Source organism: Amblyraja radiata, chromosome 10, assembly GCF_010909765.2.
Source record: "Amblyraja radiata isolate CabotCenter1 chromosome 10, sAmbRad1.1.pri, whole genome shotgun sequence".
NCBI classification, from domain to species: Eukaryota; Metazoa; Chordata; class Chondrichthyes; order Rajiformes; family Rajidae; genus Amblyraja; species Amblyraja radiata.
This window is the reverse complement of record NC_045965.1, coordinates 46,093,726-46,118,813: the sequence shown is the minus strand read 5'-3', so window position 1 is coordinate 46,118,813 and position 25,088 is coordinate 46,093,726. Positions and strand designations below refer to the sequence as shown.

Below are 25,088 nucleotides of genomic sequence, written 5' to 3'. Positions count from 1 at the left end.
CCCACCCTTTTTCTCCAGAGATGCTGCCTGATCCACTGAATTACTCCAGCACTTTGTGTCTGTCTTCATGATACTGTGTCCAGGCCAAAATAAGTCAGCAATCTACATAAACATTTTGCGAGTTCATTGTAATTTATCACAATTGTTTTATCTTTTAACAATACTACTTTGTAATTTGGTGACATTCATGATTTCTGAATTGGTATCTAAGAATTCAAATTCAAAATTGTCAATGATTCAGTGCCTTTTCCTGTCAATTCACATGTCCTGCACTATTCATATCCCTTTTGTGACCAAGTTTGTTCTATTTCTCCTGCTTCCATGTATGCTTTGCATATGGGTTGGTACTCTTTTGGAGGCTATTTGCAAAATTATGACTCGTACATGAATGTAGGAACTGGAAAATAAATATTGAATGATTAGATTTTAGTCTTGCAGAAGAAATGAGAGAACTGCACGAGTGTCAATGGAGGAGTTAATCTTGCCAAAGGTAGAATAATTAATTAATGAGAGGAGTTACAACGGAGTTGTAGAGTGAATTTAGGGAGTGGACGAGGGCAGGTCTGGAAAGGGAAAAGAGACTGAAGATGGAGAATGAAGTAACACGCTAAGTGTTGAAAGTGAGCATGGAAATATAAAGAGCAATGTTTGAGAATTTTGTCAGGGTAGAGGAATGGGAAATTAGTTTATCCTGTTCGGAATTCCTGTGAAGTTTTCTGTACAGAAAAAGATATTGCAGAAAGATTGTTCTTGTCTCTGAAGATTTTATCTTGTCGATCAGCTGGATATCCCATTGGACTTTGATTACCTTCTTAGATCCAGTGCAATTCTGCATCAATTGGATTATGATTTTCATTAATTTTTATTGTAATAAAATTTCACTCAAACTGGAACTGTGGTACAGTGGTATCTGCGGCCTTTTGTTGGAACCTTAGTCAGATTGTATTTGGAAGACTCTTGTGTTAATAGTTCATTGAAGCTGGGGCTCCACATCTGAAGAGCTAATTGCTGTATTTAGCATAAGAGCATATATATTTTTTAAATGATTTGTTCTTGACACAGATTGATACACTCATTCTATTACATAGATTTGGGGCGAGATTTTCTCTTTATTTTTCAAAATAAATGGATTAGCTTCAGTGGATTTATTGACAGACATCACCGCTAATCGGTGATAGGAGATTATAGGAGGTGGAAATGGGCAGGCACAGAAATTGAGTGGAGGTTTCAAGGAAAACAACAGTCCAGTGTAGTGCATATTGTATTGGCTATAAACACCTGCAAAATGTACCTTACAGTTGATGCTTTTATTCTTGGCATTCATCTGCCATAAACAAACCACAGTTTTGGGTTTCATAGAAAAAAAAATCAAAAGCATATCCCACCAGAGCCATGGCAGGTCATATCCCTGCTAGTACACATCCAAATAATTTCTAATGTTGAGAGGATTATGGCAGCATAGTAGCACAGTGATAGAGTTGCTGCCTTACAGCGCCAGAGACCCGGGTTCAATCCTGACTATGGGTGCTGTCTGCACAAAGTTTGTACGTTTTCCCTGTGACCGCGTGGGTTTTCTCCGGGTGCTCCGAAGACAGACATGTTTGTAGGTTAATTTGCTTCTGTAAATTGTAATTTTAAATTGTCCCTAGTGCCTAGGATAGTGCTGGTATATGGGGTGATCGATCTCTAGTTGGCGCAGACTAAGTGGGATGAAGGGCCTGTTTCCATGCTGTATCTCTAAAGTCTAAAGTCTAAAGGATTTCTGTAGTGAGTTCTCAGCCACCAGAAAATGTGTAAACATGTTCCCTCATCTACCGTCCAATCCTTCTGCCAATTGCGTTAATTCTACATCCCCTGTTTTTAAAATTCTTATACTTGGGTGCAATTTCCCAACCTCTATATCCCAATCAAGATTCCCTTCACCCACCTTTGTTACAAAATAATTAACTCTAGCTCATCCAATCTTTTCTTTCTTAGCTAAAATGTCCACCTCTGATAACATCCTCATGCATCTCCTTTTGATCTTCAGTGCAACCACATATTTCTGGTATTGTGATGATTATTTGCTCTTCTATTCTCTCAAACATCTATCTTTTAAATGCTTTTGATGACACAAAATGTTGGAGTAACTCAGTGGGGCAGGCGACATCTCTGGATAGAAGGAATGGGTGGTGTTTTGACCCTTCTTCAATGCTTTTGTTCACTGGAGATTGAAGAACAGAAGCGGTTAGCTTGATTTAACTTGGGATGGAAAGCAAATGGATGAGAGCCAAGATTGACAGCAATAATCTTTTAAAAACAAGAAACTAACCCCTGGACTCATGCATGTGTGATCTATGCAAAGAAAATGTCACTGTGCAGTGTACACGTGATAATATAGCACCATTGGATACATTGATCAAGAGGAGGCATGGGATACCTGAAAGTGGCAAGCTCCAAACTTGCCTGTGGATCATGGAAGATTTTTAAAAAAAAGATGTGACTTCTGTGTCCTCTTCTGCCATTGATTATTCCAGACCAACTGAGCCAGAAGGCTGCAGCCATTCCCCCACAGACCTATTGTTGAAATAGCATTAGGTCTCACTGCAGTAATCAAAAGCTCATTCAATGCATTTAAGGAAGAACCTGCTGGTTTGCAGGTAATGTCTTTGGAGAAGATGAAGACATAATTGTAGGCTGCAGGATTGTCAGCAAGAGAGTCTTGCAGACAATTTTAACTGCCAGGTTTCTGCAAGCAATTAAAACTGCTTAATTATTAGTATAAAGCATGTTTTGTGATAATTTATTTAAGAATTATAACATCATGAATTGACATTTAGAAATTACCTTGGCAAAGTCAGTAGCAAGAAGTCAGTCCATAATGAAACCAATTCATTTGTCTTAATGGATTTGTCTTGAAGAAGACCAAGGTGGTAGCTATTTCTTCTCTCATTAAATTCTAAATGTTTCATTTAATTTGCGTTTTACTTAACCTGCCCAATTGGAAACCGATTGGACTGACTACTTGTTTGCACATTGCCCCATATCAATGAAGGTAAAATCACATGGGGGGGTCAGAAGCCAGTTTTGACTCAGTCAGTTTCCTAGCAGGCAGGTTCATTGTAATTATTAATACCTATCACTGAAGAACAGTGCTGTAACTTTGGGAATCTTTGGAGCCCATTGAAAAGTAAGACAATTTTGATAAACTGAGCCAGCCTTGCTCAAAGGAAATAGGTCACAGAGTGGGAAAGTGATGATACAGTCAATGTGCTAATGTTGGAGAAATTGTCCACAATCACTGCCACAGTCTATTTATGTATCTTACGGCTAAATTTAGGGGAATATTGTCCCGACATCTTGACTGATGAAAGGCGACATGTCAAAGACAATCAGCCATTAGCACTTGTGTAAGAAGGAATTGTAGATGCTGGTTTAAACCAAAGATAGACACAAAAAGCTGGAGTAACTCAGCGGGACAGGCAGCATCTCTGGAGAGAATGAATGGGCGACGTTTCGGGTCGAGACCCTTCTTCAGAAGAATGATCTTGACCTGAAACGTCACCCATTCCTTCTCTCCAGAGATGCTGCCTGTCCTGGGATAAATAACGTTCTATCGTATTGATTCACTCCAGCATTTTTTGTCCATCTTTCATGGTGAAGAACTGGTCCTAAACGGACCTCCTCAAACTGAGCATCTTGGGGCAAGGATTTTTTTAGATTAAGAGATACAGCCTAGAAAACAGGCACTTCAGCCCACCGAGTTAGCACTGGCCATCGATCACCAGTACGCTAATTCAATCCAACACTTTAGGGACTATTTACGGAGGCCAATTAATCTACAAATTTGCAGGTCTGTGGAATGTGGGAGGAAACCGGAGCTCTTGGAGAAAACCCACATGGTCATAGGGAGAATGTACAAACTATGTACCGCAGCACCCATAGTCGGGATCAAACCCGTGTCTCTGGGGCTGTATCGCTATCGATATCGCTGGGGCTGCAACTCTATCGCGGTGACACTGTATTGCTAGTTTATCAGTGGAATGCTAAATTTCCTGTATGGTTGACAGAAAATAAAGAATTGAGTCAATTTCTGGGTTGTAATTGGAATTTGTTAATAACTTGTTGTTTATTCATACATCTGTTAAAAACACAGAGGGATTTTGTTTTCTAGGTGCACCAACCGAAAGGCAGGAATTTTTTCTTAACAATTCTACAAATGTTCTCAGGTTGTGTTTATCTGGTCTTTTAATTGGTTAAATTGTTATGTACTGTCCTCCCTCTGGTTTAAAGGTAAATTAATTTGTTTGTGATATTTTGCTTGACATTTCTGTAATTTGTCAAGAACTATTGCTTTAATGATAGGTTTGGTCATTGTGAACTGATTACTAAATAGCACCATTTATGTTTGACAGAAATGTTTGGCGCAAATACATGTCTGGTATTGCTGTGACTCCTAAGTTATTTTACTGTGTTGGTGATTCGATTTACAAAACCAGATTTGAGCTAATTACAAAATTTACATAATGTGCTCAGCACGCAGCCTGTGAGGCTGTTCCTTCTTGCACGCTGTTGTCAAAATGTAGAAATAAACTGAATATAGTGTCCATAAGATCAAACCAAATGACATAGTCATTATACCATGTATTCTCGGCTTGAGCTCAAATGTCACTGCTCAGTCCTATTGCAGTCAGACACCGGAAGTTAATTAGAACACAACTTGTGCAAAAGTCGAAGGAATATAATAATCTTGTTATTATGTGATAGAAATGAATCTCAATATGTTTAATTCTCAGGAGTATAGCATTTCTCACCCTTGGTTGAGTTTTGCATCATAATGAATATCCTGTTATATTTGCATGAAATCTAAATTGAGGAATTGGTAGCCTTGAAGCAGAGAATATGTATGTCCCAAGTGTCTTATAAAGGGAACAGAATTATGAGATGAGGCACATGAAGCTTGCTAATGACGTTGTGATGCGTAATACATTGCAGGATTCAGATTTTAAGTTGACTCACTACTTTCGAGCAGTTTTTTTAAACTTTGCAGTTCCTCCATAAAGTTCATAATGCAACTTGCAAACTTTAATTTGGAGGATTGGGTGCAGAAAGTTAAAAAGTGTGTTTTTTTCCCCCTGCAGATTTAGATTGAGCATTTTTATTAGGATGGACAAGCAAAGGAGAGGGCACCACACCCCCTTCCTGCTTTCTGTCTAAATGGTTTGTGTAACTCAACATAGAGATACACAAAAAACAGTTTTTTGGCGTCAATTTCAATATACCCTATTGAAGCCTGGCTATGCAACATTAACCCAGTGAGATCAGACTATACCTGTTGGGTGTGTATTGGGTCAAGTTTTTCCCTAGGTTAGGATTAGCATGGTACAGATTCAAGATGAAATTTAATATTGCCTCTACACAGACCACAGCTCCCCAGTACCATGGCTGAGATTCGCAGCTTTCCTGTCATAGTTACTCAAAGGACTGTGTGTCAATGGTAGCGCTAATGATTTACAAAATATACAGGATTGATCCCAGTGCTTCTTTGTGCTATTTATAGATCTTAATCATGATTTATGCAAAATTACCTCAAGTAATTTGTAAATGTAGCAAGTTCAGGGAATAGGAATATGCATCTATTTACCCAGCTGTATTCAAGGTTGCTGTACTGCCCCAATTACCAAAAAGGGACTAAGTAAAGGCACAGTGTAGCATAACAACAGCAACAGCACATTTATTGACAATCTTTAATGCAATGAAACTTCCCATATTGCTTCCTGGTGCAATTTTTAGTTTAGTTTAGAGATACAGAGCTGAAACACTGAGTCTACACTGACCAGCGATCCCTACACATTAATACTACCTTCCACATACTAGGGACAATTTTACATTTATACCAAGCCAATTAACCTAGAAACCTGTATGTCTTTGAGTGTGGGGGAAGATCACGGAGAAAAAAACCCACGGGGAGAACGTACAAACTCCGTACAGACAGCACTCTTAGTCAGGATCAAACCTGGGTCTCTGGTGCTGCAAGGAGGTTGCTCTACCGTTACGTCACCAAGCCCGCCCTATATATTACTATTTTATTATCTAAAAATTTCTGACAAATTATATATGGGTGTAAGAAGGCACCTAACCAGATGATTTAGTTAGTTCTGACAAGATGCAGAAGTGGCGAGGTTCTGTGTGAGGTCTTATGGAGGATGGGTTAGACCAAATCCACAGTGGAGGTCCTTGGTAGCGATGTGCAGGTAATTTTGAAAAGGGATGATCACAGGGCTAGATTCAGAGAACAGAACTTTTGGAGGATTGCAAAGAGATCACAGGGGCGCAGAGATGCCTAATATGTTTGAATAGTTCACATTCCCTTACATTTCAAAGGACATTGCCTGTATAAATATAAAGACGTATTGCCTACTTGCGCATTCTTTCTAATGGAATGTATTAGCAAATTGCTTGTGAGGTTACTAATTCATTGTCTTGGGTTTTTTGTGTGAAAAAGAACCATTTCACATCATTCTTTTAATTTTATTGCAGTTGGAAGACTGTTGATAGAATTCAGCTCCCTGATGACGATGGAGAAAGTTCAAAGAGAGAACCCAGATGTACGAGAAGGAGGCAAATACACACCAGCCGACTGTATAGCTAAGCAAAGAGTTGCCATCATAATTCCATTCAGGCACAGGGAACACCACTTGAAGTTCTGGCTCCATTACTTGCATCCCATTCTCCACAGGCAGAAGATCAACTATGGCATTTATATCATAAACCAGGTGAGTGAGTGTTCAACTATACCAAAAAAAACCACAAAGTACTGGAGTAAGTCAGGCTGGTCAGGCAGCATATTTGGAGGACATGGATAGATGACGTTCCTCAGGGTCTGAAGAAAGGTGCCCATCCAAAATGTCGTCCAGAGATGTCTGACCCGCTGAGTTACTCCAGCACTTTGTGTTGATTTTGTAAGCCAGCATCTGCTATTCTTCGTGAGTGCATATTTAACTGTGCAGTTCTGTTGGAGCAAGTATAGATTTTTTCTATTGAGGGAGTGCAGCGTAGGTTTACCAGGTTAATTCCCGGGATAGCGGGACAGACATATGATGAGAGAATGGATCGACTGGGCTTACATTCACTGGAATTTAGAAGGATGAGAGGGTATCTTATAGAAATATATTAAATTCTTAAAGGATTGAACAGGCTAGATGCAGGAAAAATGTTCTTGATGTTGGGGGAGTCCAGAACTAGGGGGTAACAATCTAAGAATAAGCGGTAGGCCATTTAGGACTGAGATGAGGAAAAAACATTTTCACACAGAGAGTTGGAATCTGTGGTATTAGACAATAGACAATAGGTGCAAGAATAGGCCGTTCGGCCCTTCGAGACAGCACCTCCACTGGATATTTTCAAGAGAGCGTTAAATATAGCTCTTAGGGCTAACGGAATCAAGGGATATGGGGAGAAAGCAGGTACGGGGTATTGATTTTGGATGATCAGCCACGATCATATTGAATGGCGGTGCTGGCTCGACGGGTCGAATGGCCTACTCCTGCACCTATTTTTTATGTTTCTATGTACTTGCAGAAAATAATTGAATGAGATGGTTTTGTAATGTCTTTCCTTATGCTATCACCATTCTGATCTATGTTGTGGTGTTGATAATCAAAGCACTCATCATCATCTAAATCGGTTAATTTGAAAAGGAACAAGCCTTAATCCAAATATCTCTCCATCAAAGCGAATTATGGAATGGTTCTCATTCATTGCAAAAGACTTGCTGAGCTACAGCTTTAGAAATCTCTAGACTGGTGGTGTGTTTCTGCCCTGTTCTGAGAGAGTTTACTGCAGAGAGAAATCCTATAAATCTACTTTTTTTTCGTTGTAGGAATTCAAAAAATTCCAGTATTGGACTTACAGCAAGGAAAATAAAAAATGCTAATCACTCAAGACTCATCAATGATCAAGGACACTGTTCTTTCATGTAACCTAAATTGGGAGAAATAGAAATTGTAAGAAAAGAGTATGTATCTTGACTATTATAAAGTTCAGGAACATAAAATTCCTAATAAATTATTGCTAGATATACACATATCACACTTATTATCTGTGAGTGTTTAGTTTAGTTTAGAGATGCAGCGCAGAAACCACAAGCCCACCAAGTCTGTCATGTCCAGCAATCCCCATACACTGGCACTATCCTACACACTAGGGTCAATTTACAACCTTCTCCGAAGCCAATTAGCCTACAAACCTGCACGTCTTTGGGAAGTGGGAGGAAACCAGTGCACCCAGGGAAAACCCACGGGGTCATGGGGAGAACGTTCAAACTCGTAGTCAGGATCAAACGTGGGTCTCTGGCGCTGCAAGGCAGCAACACCACTGCTGCGCCAAGGTGGTTCCACAAAATCTCCAGGTACAAAGATCGTTCCCAGTGACAGTGATAAAATGAATCAGTATGAGCAATACATCCGTTTTGTTGCAAATACTATCCAGGTATTTAATCTGATTTTTTAATTAGTGATTTTAGTAATTTGGGAAAATCAGGAGAACATATAAACCTCTGGTGGTTATTTGAGAGAACTTCCAAATAAATCACTATGGATCTTCATTGTTGAACTCTGGAAGAATGAGGTTTATTTCTACCTCTGCAATATTAAGAATATTTGGCAATTATATCATAGGACAGGCTTGTCCTTCACTGGTGAGAAGTATTTTCAAAAATGTTGTGTGGAAGGAAATGAGCACTATACTTGCAAAAAATATCAGTCAAAGTGACAGCTTGACAGTGAACATCTGTAAAATTTCTGATTGTCTTCACATTATGCTGGCAATTACATGTCTCCTTAAGTGCAATCAGTTCCTTTTGCTTGTCATGGACGTTGAGTCTTTTTTAAATGTTCTTAACAGATTACTGGCAGACGCAAATCATGCTTTTACTTGATGGGTATTACTTTTTGAGCTAGATTTCCATCCCCTCCTCCATCTCCCCCCCCCCCCCCATTTCCAGATATGTCCATGTTCTCCATGTTTTACAGTGCATTTGTTGTGGACCTTTGGGCATTTATCTGTAAAATCCAACTGCTGCCATGTTGGAGAGTCAGGTGATTACAGTGGCTGCATGCTCGGATAGTGGTACGGATTTCTGTTTTAAAACTGCATATTTATGCCATTCATAGTTGGCCGCCTTGTAAGTTTCTAAAAGCACATATGATGAAATAGAATTAGCTGTTCGGTTGGCAGCGATGAGTTACTAAGAATACCCTGATGTATTTACAGATAGTCAGTCCCGCAATGCTTCACGCCCATTACTTATAAAATATAGTCAGTCTTGTTATTGACCGGCAGCTATTTTCTCTATAGTAAGGTCAGACACTGCAAGCCAGATAGAAACGTTTTTGATGATGGTGATTGAACGAGCAATATCGATCCGTACATTTCAGAATACGTTGGCATCTCTGACTAATGCAACAAAGTTTACAATATCCCTCTAAAGAGGCATTTAAGCCCTTGATGTATCATTGCATTTGAAGGTGGAGCTTTGGTGTCACCTGGGTCTCTGGAGCAAGAAGGCAGCAGCTCTACTCGATGTGGCATTGTGCTGCTGAGCCTTTTCTTGGATAATGTGTTAAACCAAGCATGCGTCTCCTTGTTTGGATGGAAATATGGCATTTTTCAATGATCAGAAAGCCTTACAAGTATCCCGTCCAACTTTGTTCCTCGGCAACTTTGCTAAAACAGGTTACTTGGTCCTGCATCTCATTGTTATTTGTGGCATCACCCAGGTTCACCTGGCTTCTCCCTTCCACAAAAGTGATTGCACCTCCCCTGTGTTTCATTCACTGTGAAAGGCTGGCCTGAGGATGGCCTGGCCGAAGGACCTATTTCCTTGCCTATCTCTAAACTAAAGAAAAATAAAATTCATTTTAGATGTGGGCGCAGTTGCAAATTAGCGTCAATCGTTAACTGTTTGGAAGTAGAAGTGACTGCGTATCCCCAGCTGTCCTTAGTTTGATGTAACCATGGACAATAATGTGCTAACAATATTGATGTGGGCCTGTAGTCATGCTTAGACCTGACAGGCTTCCTTCTCGAAAGGATATTAGTGAACCAGGTCAATTTTCAAGACAATCTTTCGGTTAAACTTGACATGAATCAAAATCAGAAGTTCCCCCTTGCAATAAGGAAAGTTTTTTTGTTGTTGCGCTATCCACTAACTTTCCATGCAAAATTAATCACAGCTAATTGAACCTGTGGACAGATTCCCTGACCTCCCCCCCCCCCCCCCCCCCCCCCCCCCTCACCCCTCCAACAGTTCTGCTCAGTAACTGTGTAGGAAGGAGCTGCAGATGATGGCTTAACCCGAAGATTGATGCAAAATGCTGGAGTAACTCAGCAGGACAAGCAGCATCTCTGGAGAGAAGGAATGGGTGGCGTTTTGGGTTGAGACCCGTCCAGTCTGAAGAAGGGTCCCGACCCGAAACGTCACCCATTCCTTCTGTCCAGAGATGCTGCCTGTCCCCCTGAGTTACTCCAGCATGTTGTGTCTATCTTCTGCTCAGTTAACTGTTGGCCAGGAAATGAAGAAGGAGGTTCCGAGTGACTCATTCCTTTTTGGCTACTTTCCCTGAAAGAGATAAAGAAGTTGCCATGTGGGTAAAATAGCTCATAAATCTCATCCTATCTCATGAGCTGTTGAAGAGGTTCCAAATGCTCTGATCAGGTAAGTGACCTGTTTGTGGAAATAATTGTGGCCCATGTGCCTGTGATGTTGCTGGAGGCAAGAATTTCATTGTACCTTTACCTCACCGTACATGTGCATGTTTCAATAAACACGACTTAACATGTCCTGGGAAAAATACTGCTCATAGTATTTATTGACCGATTGACCGCACTAGTGAATCAATTATGAGATTTTATTGTTAAACAAACAAATTAGGTTTGTTTTATTGGTCAAATTAGGTTAGACTGCAAAAAGTAGTAAACACTGCCCAGTCCATCATTGGCTCTGACCTCCCTTCCATCGAGGGGATCTATCACAGTCGCTGCCTCAAAAAGGCTGGCAGCATCATCAAGGACCCACACCATCCGGGCCATACACTCATCTCTCCACTACCTTCAGGTAGAAGGTACAGGAGCCTGAAGACTGCAACGACCAGGCTCAGGAATAGCTACTTCCCCACAGCCATCAGGGTATTAAACTCGGCTTGGACAAAACTCTGAACATTAATAGCCCATAATCTGTTTATTTGCACCTTATCAGTTTATTTATTCATGTGTGTATATATTTATACAATGGTATATGGACACACTGATCTGTTCTGTATTCGTGCCTACTATGTTCTGGTGTGCTAAAGGAAAGCAAGAATTTCATTTTCCTATCTGGGACACATGACAATAAACTCTCTTGAACACTATTGAACTTGTTTTTTTTAATTGTGAAGACAATAGGTTCCTCAGCTTCCTATTTAATCTTTCTCCTCGCACCTTAAATCCTCTAGTTCTTGATTCCCCAATCCTCTGGGTAAAAGACTGTGCATTCACCCTATTTATTATTCTCATGATTTTATGCACCTCTATAAGATCACCTCTCAGCCTCCTGCGCTCCAAGGAATGAAGTCTTGGTTTCCCCAACCTCTGCCCAGCACCTTAATTCTTATTAACATTCTTGGAGATCTTGTACTCTTTCCAGCATCACAACATCCTTCCTATAACAGGGTGACTGAAACTGAACACACTACTCCAAATGCAGCCTCACCAACCATTTGTTCATCTGTAACACAACATCCCAACTTCCAAACTCGATACCCTGACTGATAACGGCCAATGTACCAAAAGCATTCTTGGTCATCCTATCCTACCTGATATGCCACATTCAGGAAACCATGTACCTGTACTTCTGGATCCTTTTGCTCTACAATACTCCCCAGGGCTCTGCCATTCACTGTGAAGGTGCTGCTCTGGTTTGACTTTCCAAAATGCAACACCTAGCATTTATCTGCATTAAACTCCATTGACCACCCACTTCAGTGCCATCTGCAGATTTACCAATAATTACTTGTACATTCTCACACAGGTCATGGATATAAAATACAAACAGCAATTGGCCCAGCACCGAACACTGAAACGTACCCTTAGTCACAGGCCTCCAGTCCCAAAAAACACCTTCCACCATCACCCACTGCTTTCCACAGTTAAGCCCCTGTCCCACTTTCCCGAGTTACTCACAAATTCCCCCGAGTTTTCCCCTTGATTCAAACTCGGAGAATTACGGTAATAGCCAGCCGTAGGTACTCGGAGCTATTTCTTTTACTCGTGGGCATTTTTCAACGTTGAAAAACCGTCCCGACTTATCTGATGCCCCGAGTACCTACGGCTGGCATTACGAGCCGCTACGAAACATCTACGAACTCCTACGGCCTCCTATGGATTCGCTACGGACATTCTCCGAGTTTGAATCAAAGGGCAAACTCGGGAGAACTCGCGAGTAACTCGGGAAAGTGGGACAGGGGCTTTAATAAGCGAGTTCGGTATTCCGACTGCTCATGCCCAGGTCAAAGGTCACTATGCATAAAAGCCCTGGAAAGCAGTGAAGCAGTGGACCTTCATTTCTTCTGTTTTTTCCAGTTTTGATTCTTCTAGGTAATTAGCCCTGACTTGAGGTTAGTGTTGTGTTATGTTCAAGAGCCTGATGGTTGTAGGGAAGAAGCTATTCTTCAACCTGGTGATTTTTCCGACTCCTATACCTTCTTGCCAAAGGTAGGAATTAAGTGAGTGTGGCCAGGGTCGCGTATGTCTTTGATGCTACCAGCTGCATTTTTGAGACAGCACCTCCTATAGATCGCTTTGATGATCGGTATCTGCGGTGAACTGGGCAATATCTGCCACTCTCTGTATACTCCTTTGTTTCTGCACAATCAAGTCACCCAACCAGGCAACCAGTCAATGTACTCAAATGGGATCCTGATGCATAATGTTACATTGCAACGTAGCCTTGGCAAGGGGCTTGGATGTGAATTATTCCACCAAAGTGTGAGACTGGGTGTGTAGCACACTTGTGGGGCTGACGCTGAGCACTCAAGAATAGTATTATGACTGCACCATTTTTTATGTTATGAAGGTGTATGGTTCCAGAGGCAAGTGTAGAGATGTAGAAGTAATAGGAATGGGATAAAGATAATTATCAATTAAGTCAATTCATATTTAGATTTCATTTAATTTAAGAAATATCATGAAGATTTCATATTTTGAGTATTTAAATTAAATGTGTAATTATGAATCAGTATTCACGGTAGTTTACAATGTTCACAGTAGTTTATAATGTTCCTCACAACATTTGCATGATTATTATTTGACATTTTGATTTGTTTCTTTTCAAAAGCTTTCACAAATTTAGTCACAAAATGCAGGAAGGAACTGCAGATGCTGGTTTAAATCGAAGAGAGACACAAAATGCTGGAGTAACTCAGCGGGACAGGCAGCCTCTCTGGAGAGAAGGAATGGGTGACGTTTCGGGTCGAGCCTCGGGTCGACCTGAAAAGTCACCCATTCCTTCTCTCCAGAGAGGCTGCCTGTCCCGCTGAGTTACTCCAGCATTTTGTGTCTCTCTCTTCGATTTAAACCAGCATCTGCAGTTCCTTCCTGCACAAATTTAGTCCGATTCTTGGGCCAGCCAAATGCATGAATGTATATTTAAGATTACAATGAATAAACAAGCTCTGGGCTTACACCAGCGTTTAAAGAGATGCCTGTTGACAACTAGTCAACTCAATTTTATTTCTGTCTTCCTGTCATAATTTCTTCCAGCTTCATATTTCAGTGACCTTGCTTTTAAGATGAGCTAAGAGGCCTTTTCTTCATCTTTGCAAGACCTTCTCTTCTGCTTTTACATTGATATATTGAGCAAGTAATATTAAGGACACAAAGAGGCTACACAGCACAATTCTGGACGTACTTCACCTATTGTATCTACTTGCCTGTACAGAAAGACTAAGAATGCGGCTCTATCCTGCTTTCTCCTGAAAAGATTAGACCGATTCAAGGCTATTTTTACGCAGCAAGCAATCCAGCCTTACAGATTTGTTGACATCGACTGAGTTACATTTGAAGCTCTTTAGTTTCAGGATTTAAACTATAATACTAACATAAATTAAATTATTCTATTTCCTAATTTTGATCCCTTTGCTATTTCTCAACCGTAATCTCCACTACATTGAGAATTAGTTATCTCTCATAAGGTACTTTTAATGCCACGTTGTTTCAGGAAGACTTTTGAGAAGTCTTCAAAGATTTACTCAAGTCCTGCATAAAATTAGATTAGAAATTGGTACACTCATAGCACACATTTGTAGCTTTGTTTCACTTGTATCAATTTATATGGATTTTATGCTTGCAGCTTGTGTTTTTGTGAACATTTTTATCAGTCTTGGCGACAACAGATGTGAATGTGAATGTGGCTGAGCCTCTTTCCTCGTCTACATCTTATTTTTCCCTTGGGTCAAGCAGCTACATGACATAAATACTCCTGGAGTTTGTTCCTTTTACTTTAATAATAATAATAATAATAAATTTTATTTTTATAGCGCTTTTCTAAGACTCAAAGTCGCTTTACAATAGTAACAGACAATAGCAAACGGAGAAGCGGCGAACAAACAGCGCCAGCGTCCTCTCCGTGCAGCACATAAAGAAAGAATACAGACATAACAATAATAGACATTTAATCGGAATAACATATAATTGGAATATGACAAATAATAAAGACATCACAGAGACACAAATTAAAAACAGAATTCAATCCAAAAACAGAAAATCAAAAACACAGTGTGAAGAGAGAGCAGCGGCAACCAATTCGTGCCAGCGTCCACTCTCCCTTCACGGCAGCCATCTTGGACACAGACCTACAAGACTACAGTTAGACAAAAAAAAAAAAAAATCATCCCCCCACAGTGGATAGCACTGTGGGAGAAGGCACAATGTTCACGAACAGTGAAGGCACGAAGTTATGAAGGAAAAGCCAGCACTGGAAATTAAACAAAGGACACTGCGGGGTTTTGACCCGAAATGTTGACTGTTCCTTTACCTCTGCAGATGCTGCTTGGCATGCTAAGTGTAGGTTTACATTGTCACATGAACCGAGGTGCAGTGAAAATCTTTGTTTTACTTCGGAGTCACGTGAGTGACTACGTGAAGAAGAACCCGCTCAGTGCGCAGGCGCGGCATTACGCCAGCAGTGCAACAGCGGCTGCCACGGGAGCTAGGCTGTCCCGTTACAGGATGAACCGGACCGTCAGGTGAGTATCCTGAGGTCGGGTTTTCTTTTACAGGTGAGCCTTTTTCTGCTTGTGTTTTACAGGCAGAGAAAAAGGCTCTGGAACAAAACTGTCCCCCGTTTTCCCGTTGGGGAGGGGGGCAGCAACAGGCGGTAGGAGCGACCCGGTGTTCCGTAATTCCCCGACACCGTGCCGAGGCCAGCCCGCTAGTACCTGAAGCAGCGGGCTGGACGCATAGCCACTCGAGAGGCATCCGGCAGGTGTTTCCCGATGTCGGACGGGACGTCTCTCCACCCGCACGGGGGAGAGAGAGCCGCCTGAGCCGCTGGAGCGGCTCACGGAGCAGATGCCTGCGAGACGCGCTGCTTGAGGGGCGCTCTCGCTACACAAGGCACAAAAGCTCCAGAAGAACCTGTCCCCCGCTCGACTCCAGCGGAGGAGCGTTCCATTGCAAGGGGGGCAGCAACAGGCGGTAGGAACAATTACCGGTCGCCCCGCTATCCCCATCACCGCGCCGAGCCCAGTCCCGCTAGTGCCTGAACTGCGGGCTGGATGTCTAGCCATCCGAACAGGCATCCGGCCGGTGGCGTCCGATTCGTCGGACGGGGACATGTCTCAACCTAAATGGAGGAGAGACAGCTGCCTGAGCTGCATCCAACAGCAATTGGAGCAGCTCCAGCGCGATGCGCAGAAAGAGCGCTCTCGCGGAGGGAGGTCAGGCACCCCCTCCACAGTGCCTCATGCACTGCCCTCTGCTCCCTCATTACTGGAGGCTAGCATTGGTGACCAGGGCTGGGCTGGTCTGGAACAGGGGCAGGCGGACGAATTCGGGAGTATGCCAGGGGTGCAGGAACATGAAGAGCTGTTGGGTGTGATGGACCGCTTGTAGCAACCCCACGGGCTGGAGCACCGCTGGAACCAAGAATGGCGGCCAGCATCAACCATTACTGGAAAAGGTGCTCGCTGAGGTGCTGAAACAACACAGCACCAGAAAACGGTGAGGCCCTCAAAGTAAAAAGTGTCAACAGCCAAATCTGGGGGCATGTGGGTCACACACCAGACCCAAGAGCTCAAGCTACAGCGGATCCTAAGGCTCCTGACGTCAGCCATCACAGCCTTTGCTCGTTCCGTGGAGACCACGGAGATGGATACCTGCCAGCAGGATGTGCTGGCATTAATGTGTACCACACAATTTGAGATCAACAATCTACGGAGGGAAACATAAGACCTGCCCTCAATCCCAAATTTGCTGGCTTGTGTAAAGCCCCAGCTGCGGAGACGGACGCGCTGCTATTTGGGAAAGATTTCAATAAAAACTGAAGGAGATGCAGGAAGCATCAAAAACCTTCGGCCTAATGAGGGCAGGCCCCGGGACGAGCAAACCAAGACCTCCGATACCCAAGTGGCAGCACCCCACGGCATCCACCAGTCGACGTCCGCAATATGGGACTGGTGAACGCTTGGGGTCCGCACATTATCCCCAAAGATCTTTCAGATCAGGGCCCGCAGCGGACCCTCTGGAAAATGCGCCTCCCCCCAACATCGCCAGCACGTCAGAACAAAATCTTCAGGAAAATGAAGAAACAGAATCGCCAATAACCATGGAGGTAGGTGGGTCTGGTCGCTACCAGCATATAGAGAATAAGGGTGCTTTATTAACAGGGGGGAGATTACACTTGTTTAAAGAAGCATGGGGTATGGTCACGAGTGACAAGTATATACTCAACAACATTACAGGATATAAAATACAATTCATGTCAGAAAAAACGCCGCCAGTTCAACAATGGCCCCAAAGGGTGTTTCTCCCTCCGTCAAAGAGAAACGTGAGGGACAAGCTGAACTGGTGAGACTTATCACAAAGGGGGTCATCGAAAAGACCAAACATGAACCTTTGGAAATTGTATCGAATATATTCACTAAAACCAAAAAAGATGGTGTCTGTCGCATCATCATTGACTTAACATCACTAAACAAATTTGTTAAGTATATACATTTCAAAATGGAGACATATGTTACTGCCAAACAACTGAATTCCAAAGGACACTTCATGGCAAGCATTTATCTTAAAGATGCTTACTATCTAGTACCCATATACAAGGATCATCGCAGATACCTAAAATTTATCTGGATGGTACAAAGCATTGCCCTATGGGCGAACTTCAGCCCAAGATTATTCACCAAAATATTGAACCCAGCCATGGCAATACTAAGAAAACAAAAACATATTGTCATGGCATATCTGGAGGATATTCTCATAGTAGGTAAAACGATGGAATTGGCTGTGGCAGCAGTATCAGCTACAAAACAGCTCCTCGAAACTCTGGGGTTCGTCCTACATCCAGATAAATCTAAGTTGAAGCCATCCACTATCATGGACTACCTGGGCTTCACAATTAACTCAGTCCATATGACTGTTACCTTGCCAAAGGCAAAAATGGTTGAATTAGCACAATCATGCAACAAATTAATGGTCAACGAGCGACCAACTATTCGACAAGTAGCAAGAGTAATTGGGGAAATGGTAGCAGCATTTCCGGCTACACAATTCGGACCTTTGCACTATCAAAAAATTTACAGAGAGCAAAGGTACGGGCAATAAAACGACATACAGGTCACTATGATCGTGTCATGAACTTACCCACTGAAGCAATATCAGAGCTACAGTGGTGGGCAGAAAACGTTTGGCATAGTTTCAGCCCTATCTTTATCACTAACCCTACTTTAGTTATTCAAACAGATGCCAGTGCTCAAGGCTGGGGAGCGACTAACTCCATATCCAGCACAAGTGGTAGATGGACTAAACTAGAGTCATCATTACTACTTACACTGGGCATTAACTATCTAGAGATGTTGGGCGCCTTTTATGGTTTAAAAGCATATGTATCTAATATGCAGCACTTGCATGTTCGGTTACAAATTGATAAATACTACGGTGATGGCTTATATTAACCATATGGGTGGCATAAAATCATTATCATGCGACAAATTGGTCAACATGATTTGGCAATGGTATGTCGAAAGACATATTTGGCTATCAGCTACTTACCTACCAGGTAAGCTAAACACCCATGCCATGAGAAAATTAAACGTCTGGGTTGCAAGTTTGAACAGACCTTACCTGGAACTGGGATTGTCCAAACAAACCATCACCACCATGTCGGCATCCCTTCGAACATCCACCAAGAGGCAGTACTTAACCAGCATCAAAAAAGGGAGAAGTACTGCCAGGAAACATGGACAACATACGCAACAGCTACAGCCACCAACATACTGGAGTTCCTGGCCATCTACACCACGATGTAGGGATCAGCTACAGTGCCATCAACACAGCGCAGTGCTCTTTCTGCTTATCTCAAACCAGCGGCAGGACAACAGGCGATGGGATCCCATCCACTGGTGGTAAAACTGATGAAGGGCATTTACAATATCAAGCCCTAAGCCCAGGTATACCCATATTTGGGATATCAGTGTGGTCCTGACATATCTCAGGGAATGGCCACCAGCCAGATCCCCCGGCCTCGAGCAAGCTACACTAAAGACGCTTAGGTTGATGGCACTTGTATCCGCTCAGAGGGTCCAGTCACTACACCTATTGCGACTGGACAACATGATCACAGCTCCAGACCAGATCTGTCGTTATCCAGCGACTGGTCAAACAGAGCAGACCAGGAACACCTAATCCAGTCGTGGCTTACCCACCAGAACCACGGTTATGTGCCATGACCTACCTACTATCCTACATAGACACAACCAGAATATTCGAGGGAGATGAAAAGCCTTGTGGGTCAGTCACAAAAACCTTATGGTGGGGTACGAGCCAAACCATTGCGAGATGGCTCAAGCAGGTGCTAGAAACTGCTGGGATAAACACTAACATGTACAAATTTTATTCCACCAGGGCAGCATCCATGTCGACGGCTAAAGAATGGACATGCCTATACACCACATCCTGGCTACAGCAGGATGGTGGGAAGGGAAAAGACCGTTCAGAAATTTTATAATAAGCCGTTGGCAAAACCTGGTTTATTTGCAGTAAAGATTTACGAACTGCAAATATTTAATTTAAGCCCAGGGGAGCAACTTAATTCTTTGTTGTTATTGTTTAAAAAATACCATTGTGTTTTTCTACAAATAGACTCATTGGTTCATTACGATAACACTTCCTCCCTCAAGAACTTCGGCAGTGAGTGAAATGAAACTGTTACACGGTTTGAAATCACAGAGCTTTGAAATCTTCACGTAGTCACTCACGTGACTCCGAAGTAAAATAGTAAGATTAAACGAGAACTTACCAGTTTGAAGTTTGATCTGTATTTTATGAGGAGTTACGATGAGGGATTACGTGCCCTCCGCTCCCACCCTCATTATATGGATCAAACTAATAAATTGATGTCTCCTTATCTTTACTATGTTTACTTCAAAATAACTGTGTCTATCTGTGATTCCACACCGCTGCTTGGAAGTATGCCGCGCCTGCGCACTGAGCGGGTTCTTCTTCACGTAATCCCTCATCGTAACTCCTCATAAAATACAGATCAAACTTCAAACTGGTAAGTTCTCGTTTAATCTTACTATTTTGCATGCTCTCCAAAACAGATCAGATATACTATACATAAACACAATCAAATTAAACTCAAGCACAATAGATTGAAGAAAGGAAAAGACACGGAGTGCAAAATATAAATCTCGGTATTGTGGCACATCAGTTCCATTGTAGCGCATCCATGTCCATAACGAGGTTGTTATCTTTCGGACGGCAGAATGAATAACAACTTACACGCAGGTTGCCTGGATCATGAGAGAGAGATTTATTACCCAACATTCCCTGCTTGTATTGAACACCAACTCATTAACATATATATGAATATGTATGAATAATTACACTGCTCTCCTTTTATTAAGTATTAAATCTAAGTACTCAGTTACAATTTAGTTGTGATACTTGATATAAAACAGTATTAATGAAATCTTAAATGATAAACATAATATATTTATTTTACATATCTACACATTTTCCTTTTACTTATAGAGTGAGTTACTTAATTTATAGGGGAGGATCAGCCATGATCACAATGAATGGCGGTGCTGATTCGAAGGGCCGAATGGCCTCCTCCTGCACCTATTTTCTATGTTTCTAAGTTGGGAAAAGGGGAAGTACAACGGGATCTGGGGGTCCTTGTCCATCAGTCTATGAAAGTAAGCATGCAGGTACAGCAGGCAGTGAAGAAAGTGAATGGCATGTTGGCCTTTATAACAAGAGTAGTCAAATACAGGAGCAAAGAGGTCCTTCTGCAGTTGTACAGAGCCCAAGTGAGACCAATTTGAGGAAGGACATTCTTGCTATTGAGGGAGTGCACCGTAGGTTTACAAGGTTGATTCCCGGGATGGCGGGACTGTCATATGCTGAGAGTATGGAGCGGCTGGGCTTGTACACTCTGGAGTTTAGAAGGATGAGAGGTGTTCTCATTGAAACATATAAGATTGTTAAAGGTTTGGACACGCTAGAGTCAGGAAACATGTTCCCGATGTTGGGGGAGTCCAGAACCAGGGGCCACAGATTAAGAATAAGGAGTAAGACATTTAGAACGGAGATGAGGAAACACTTTTTCTTACAGAGAGTTGTAAGCCTGTGGAATTCTCTGCCTCAGAGGGCGATGGAGGCAGGTTATCTGGATGCTTTCAAGAGAGAGCTAGATAGGGCTCTTAAAAATAGCGCAGTCAGGGGATATGGGGAGAAGGCAGGAACGGGGCACTGATTAGGGATGATCAGGCATGATCACATTAAATGGCGGCGCTGGCTCAAAGGGCCAGAGGCCTACTCCTGCACCTATTGTCTATTGTCTATAAGCTATTACAAGGCAATTTGGCAACCTACAAATATTGATGCCTGAGGTCGAACACTCTGCCACCCAAACAAAGCTGTTATGCCACCCAATGGTATGCTTTATATGGTGCAACTGTCGACGTTTGTGAGAGTAATTGAACTGCTGAATTTCCTCAGTCTGTTCAGGTAGTAGAAGCATGCAATTTTTTTTTGCACAATTTCTCCCAGTGTCAACTGACAGGTACCACCACCCAAAGAATTTCAGCCAGCAATGAACTTTGCAGGACATGTACTCAGAATGTCACCAGAACGTGCACCTAAGATAGCAATGACATGGCAACCTGACGGAAGAAGGAAAAGGGGCCGATCAAAACTCACATGGAGGCGAACATTCCAGAAGGATTTGGAAGCCCGGGAAGTAAACCTATCAAGGGTGGAAGACGTCGCACCTAACCGAACAGAATGGCGAAAGCTTACTGCTCAATGGACTGAACAGTGTGGGAGGAACTAAGTCTAAGTAAGTTATGAACTGGCTGATTCTTCCAATAGCTTGAAACTTGGAATGTAGAACAGTACAGCACAGGAAACAGGCCCTTTGGCTCGCAACGTCCATGACAAAACTTTAAACAGTGATTCCTGCAAGAGTTTCACCAAACTGCCGGAGTGCGTCCAGTGATGCAAGATGAGCCCCATCGCAAGATGTCGACCTGCAGCCTCACCATTTTCCTCAAAGAGCAGCGTTGCCAATTGTGGATCCACATCATCTTTTGCAGCTTCAGCTGTCTTAACACAGCTGTGGCAACATTTATTTTTCTTCTAAAAATGAGCTTTTGTGCTTTCATGATGTTGGGGGAAAAATAGTAACTGGCCATTCAAATCCTGTCAGTTTCACGTTCTTATCAGTATGATCTATCTTTGAAATGTCAGCTGCAGAACCACTATTTCTCAATGGAAATTGAATGGCAAGACCAGAGTGAACTGTTTTCTACTACCCACTCAATGCAGTGCTGGGAGATATATAATTAAACACATCGGGTTTTTTTCTTCTTTTCTGTCGTATTGAATGCCTTGTCAAGCTGTTGTCAGAAATAAACTCTTGATAGATCCAACCGTTGCAAGAATGCTTTTTGTATCAATTTAAGAGACATTACTTTGAGCATTCTAAACCAACAGATGTGCTTATCAAAAATTGAATTGGTTGCCTAGCGGCCATTTATCTTAACCATTACAGATTGAAAAGTAAACCTAAGTATTTAATAATCGTCGCACTGTGCGGGTCTGTTTCTTTGCGATCTTTGCATTTTTCCAAGTGCTGAGGATTTCATTGTGAATCTTATTGTCGTCACCTGTTTAATACACTCCCTGCTATTCCTGTGTAGCTACTGACATCAATCGGGCTCCAGCCTGATTACAGATAACAGTAACTATCAGTTTGATTTTTTTCCTCAAAAGATTTGAAAGCAAGATAGATTTAGCTCTTAGAGCTAAAGGAATCAAGGGATATAGGGAAAAAGCCGGAACGGGGTACTGATTTTGGATGTTCAGCCATGATATTGAATGGTGGTGCTGGCTGGAACAGCCGAATGGCCTACTCCTGCACCTATTTTCTATGGTTCGATGTTTCTAAGATATTTTGGAATATAATTTAACAGGAAAATGATTACGTTTATTTATTTTACTTCAGGGACAATTGTTCACAGAGAGATGCTTTTTAACTGAGGCAGGAACTATCGCAACGTTTAAGAAACAATTAGACAGGTACATGGATAGGGGCCAAATGCAGGCAGGTGGGATTAGTGTAGATGGGACATGTTGGCCAGTGTGGGCAAGTTGGGCCGAAGGGCCTGTTTCCACACTGTGTGACTCCGTGACTCCAGGACTAACTGGCTGAGTACATTTTTTCAACCATTTGTGCTTCTTGTCTCATTGGCATCATCTAGAAATGTTCTGTCCATTTGCTAATAAGAAGAGACAAAATAGTAAGATTAAACGAGAACTTACCAGTTTGAAGTTTGATCTGTATTTTATGAGGAGTTACGATGAGGGATTACGTGAAGAAGAACCCGCTCAGTGCGCAGGCGCGGCATACTTCCAAGCAGCGGTGTGGAATCACAGATAGACACAGTTATTTGAAGTAAACATAGTAAAGATAAGGAGACATCAATTTATTAGTTTGATCCATATAATGAGGGTGGGAGCGGAGGGCACGTAATCCCTCATCGTAACTCCTCATAAAATACAGATCAAACTTCAAACTGGTAAGTTCTCGTTTAATCTTACTATTTTACTTCGGAGTCACGTGAGTGACTACGTGAAGATTTCAAAGCTCTGTGATTTCAAACCGTGTAACAGTTTCATTTCACTCACTGCCGAAGTTCTTGAGGGAGGAAGTGTTATCGTAATCAACCAGTGAATCTGTTTTTCAAGAAACAAAAAGGTATTTATTAACAATAACAAAATTTAAATTGCTCCCCCGGGCTTAAATTAAATATTTGCAGCTTCTAATATGTTTGCTGCAAATAAATCAGGTTTCATCAACGGCTTATTGTAAAAAGTTCTGAATGTTGTTTCCCTCGACCATCCTACCGTATTTAGTATGAGGTCAATAGGTACATGCATTCTTGCTGCCGTTGATGTTGATGCTGCCCTAGTGGAATGAGATTTAAAGGTATTAATATCTATCCCGGCAGCTTTCAGTACCTGTTTTAGCCATCTTGAGATGGTTTGGCTTGTTACCCGGCCATGAGGTTTCTTGTGGCTGACCCATAAGGCTTGTTCACTCCCTCTGATGTTGTGGGTTGTGTCTATGTACTGTTGTAGATGGGTCACGACACACAATCGTGGCTCTGGTGGGTAGGACCGGAATACCACTAGTGGATTAGCTGTTCCTGGCCTGCTTTGTTTCACCAGACCTTGTAGAATGAATGTGATCTGATCTGGGGTGGTCACCATGTTGTCCAGCCTCAATTTGTGTAGTGACTGGACCCTCTGAGCGGATACGAGTGCCATCAACATGAGCGTCTTTAGTGTGGTTTGCTCGAGGCCGAGGGATCTGGCTGGTGGCCATTCCCTCAGGTATGTCAGGACCACACTGATGTCCCAAATATGGGTATACCTGGGCTTAGGGGGATTGATATTATAAATGCCCCTCATCAGTTTTACCACCAGTGGATGGGATCCCATTGCCTGTTGTCCTGCAGGTTTGAGGTAAGCAGAAAGAGCACTTCGTGCTGTGTTGATGGCACTGTAGCTGATCCCTTCATGGTGGTGTAGGTAGGCCAGGAACTCCAGTACGTTGGTGACTGTGGCTGTTGTATATGTTGTCCCTGTTTCCTGGCAGTACTTTTCCCATTTTTTGATGCTGGTTAAGTACTGCCTCTTGGTGGATGTTCGAAGGGATGCCGACATGGTGGTGATGGTTTGTTCGGACAATCCCAGTCCCAGATAAGGTCTGTTAAAAACCTGCAACCCAGGAGTTTAATGTCTCTATGGCATGGGTGGCTTATGCCTGATACTGGGTTGGTTAATAATCCTGGGTCACTGGGAAATACCATTGGTGATTCTACCACCATGTCATGTAGAACTGGGAACCATGGCTGTGTAGGCCAGTCGGGCACCATCAAAATACCAGAAGCAGAGTCCATCTGTATTTTGCGTAGTACCCGACTCATGAGGCAGAAGGGGGGAAAAGCATAGAAGAATAAATTTCCCCAATCCAGCGTGAAGGCATCTACCGCTGCTGCCTCTGGGTCTGGTTCCCAAGTGACATACATAGGTAACTGGTGATTTAGTCTTGATGCAAATAAATCGATATCTGGCGTTCCATATTGCTTAATAATTTTAGCAAATACTTTAGGGTTTAACATCCATTCGATATTATCATTGAATTTGCATGACCTGGTGTCTGCCACTGTGTTTAGTTTACCTGGTAGATAGGTAGCTGAGAGCCAAATATGTCTTTTGACACACCATTGCCAAATCCTATTGACCAATTTGTCGCATGATAATGATTTTATGCCGCC

The 25,088-nt window shown here is 42.4% G+C and overlaps 1 protein-coding gene across 1 annotated transcript in view; it reads left to right on the top strand.

The window, feature by feature from the left end:
- The window catches only part of b4galt2 (beta-1,4-galactosyltransferase 2), a 320,832-nt gene that overhangs the window by 168,554 nt on the left and 127,190 nt on the right, over positions 1-25,088 (top strand). Inside the window, exon 3 of the mRNA XM_033028726.1 lies at positions 6,520-6,755. Coding sequence (XP_032884617.1) covers positions 6,520-6,755 — 236 coding nt within the window. The remainder of the gene's footprint in view (positions 1-6,519; positions 6,756-25,088) is intronic.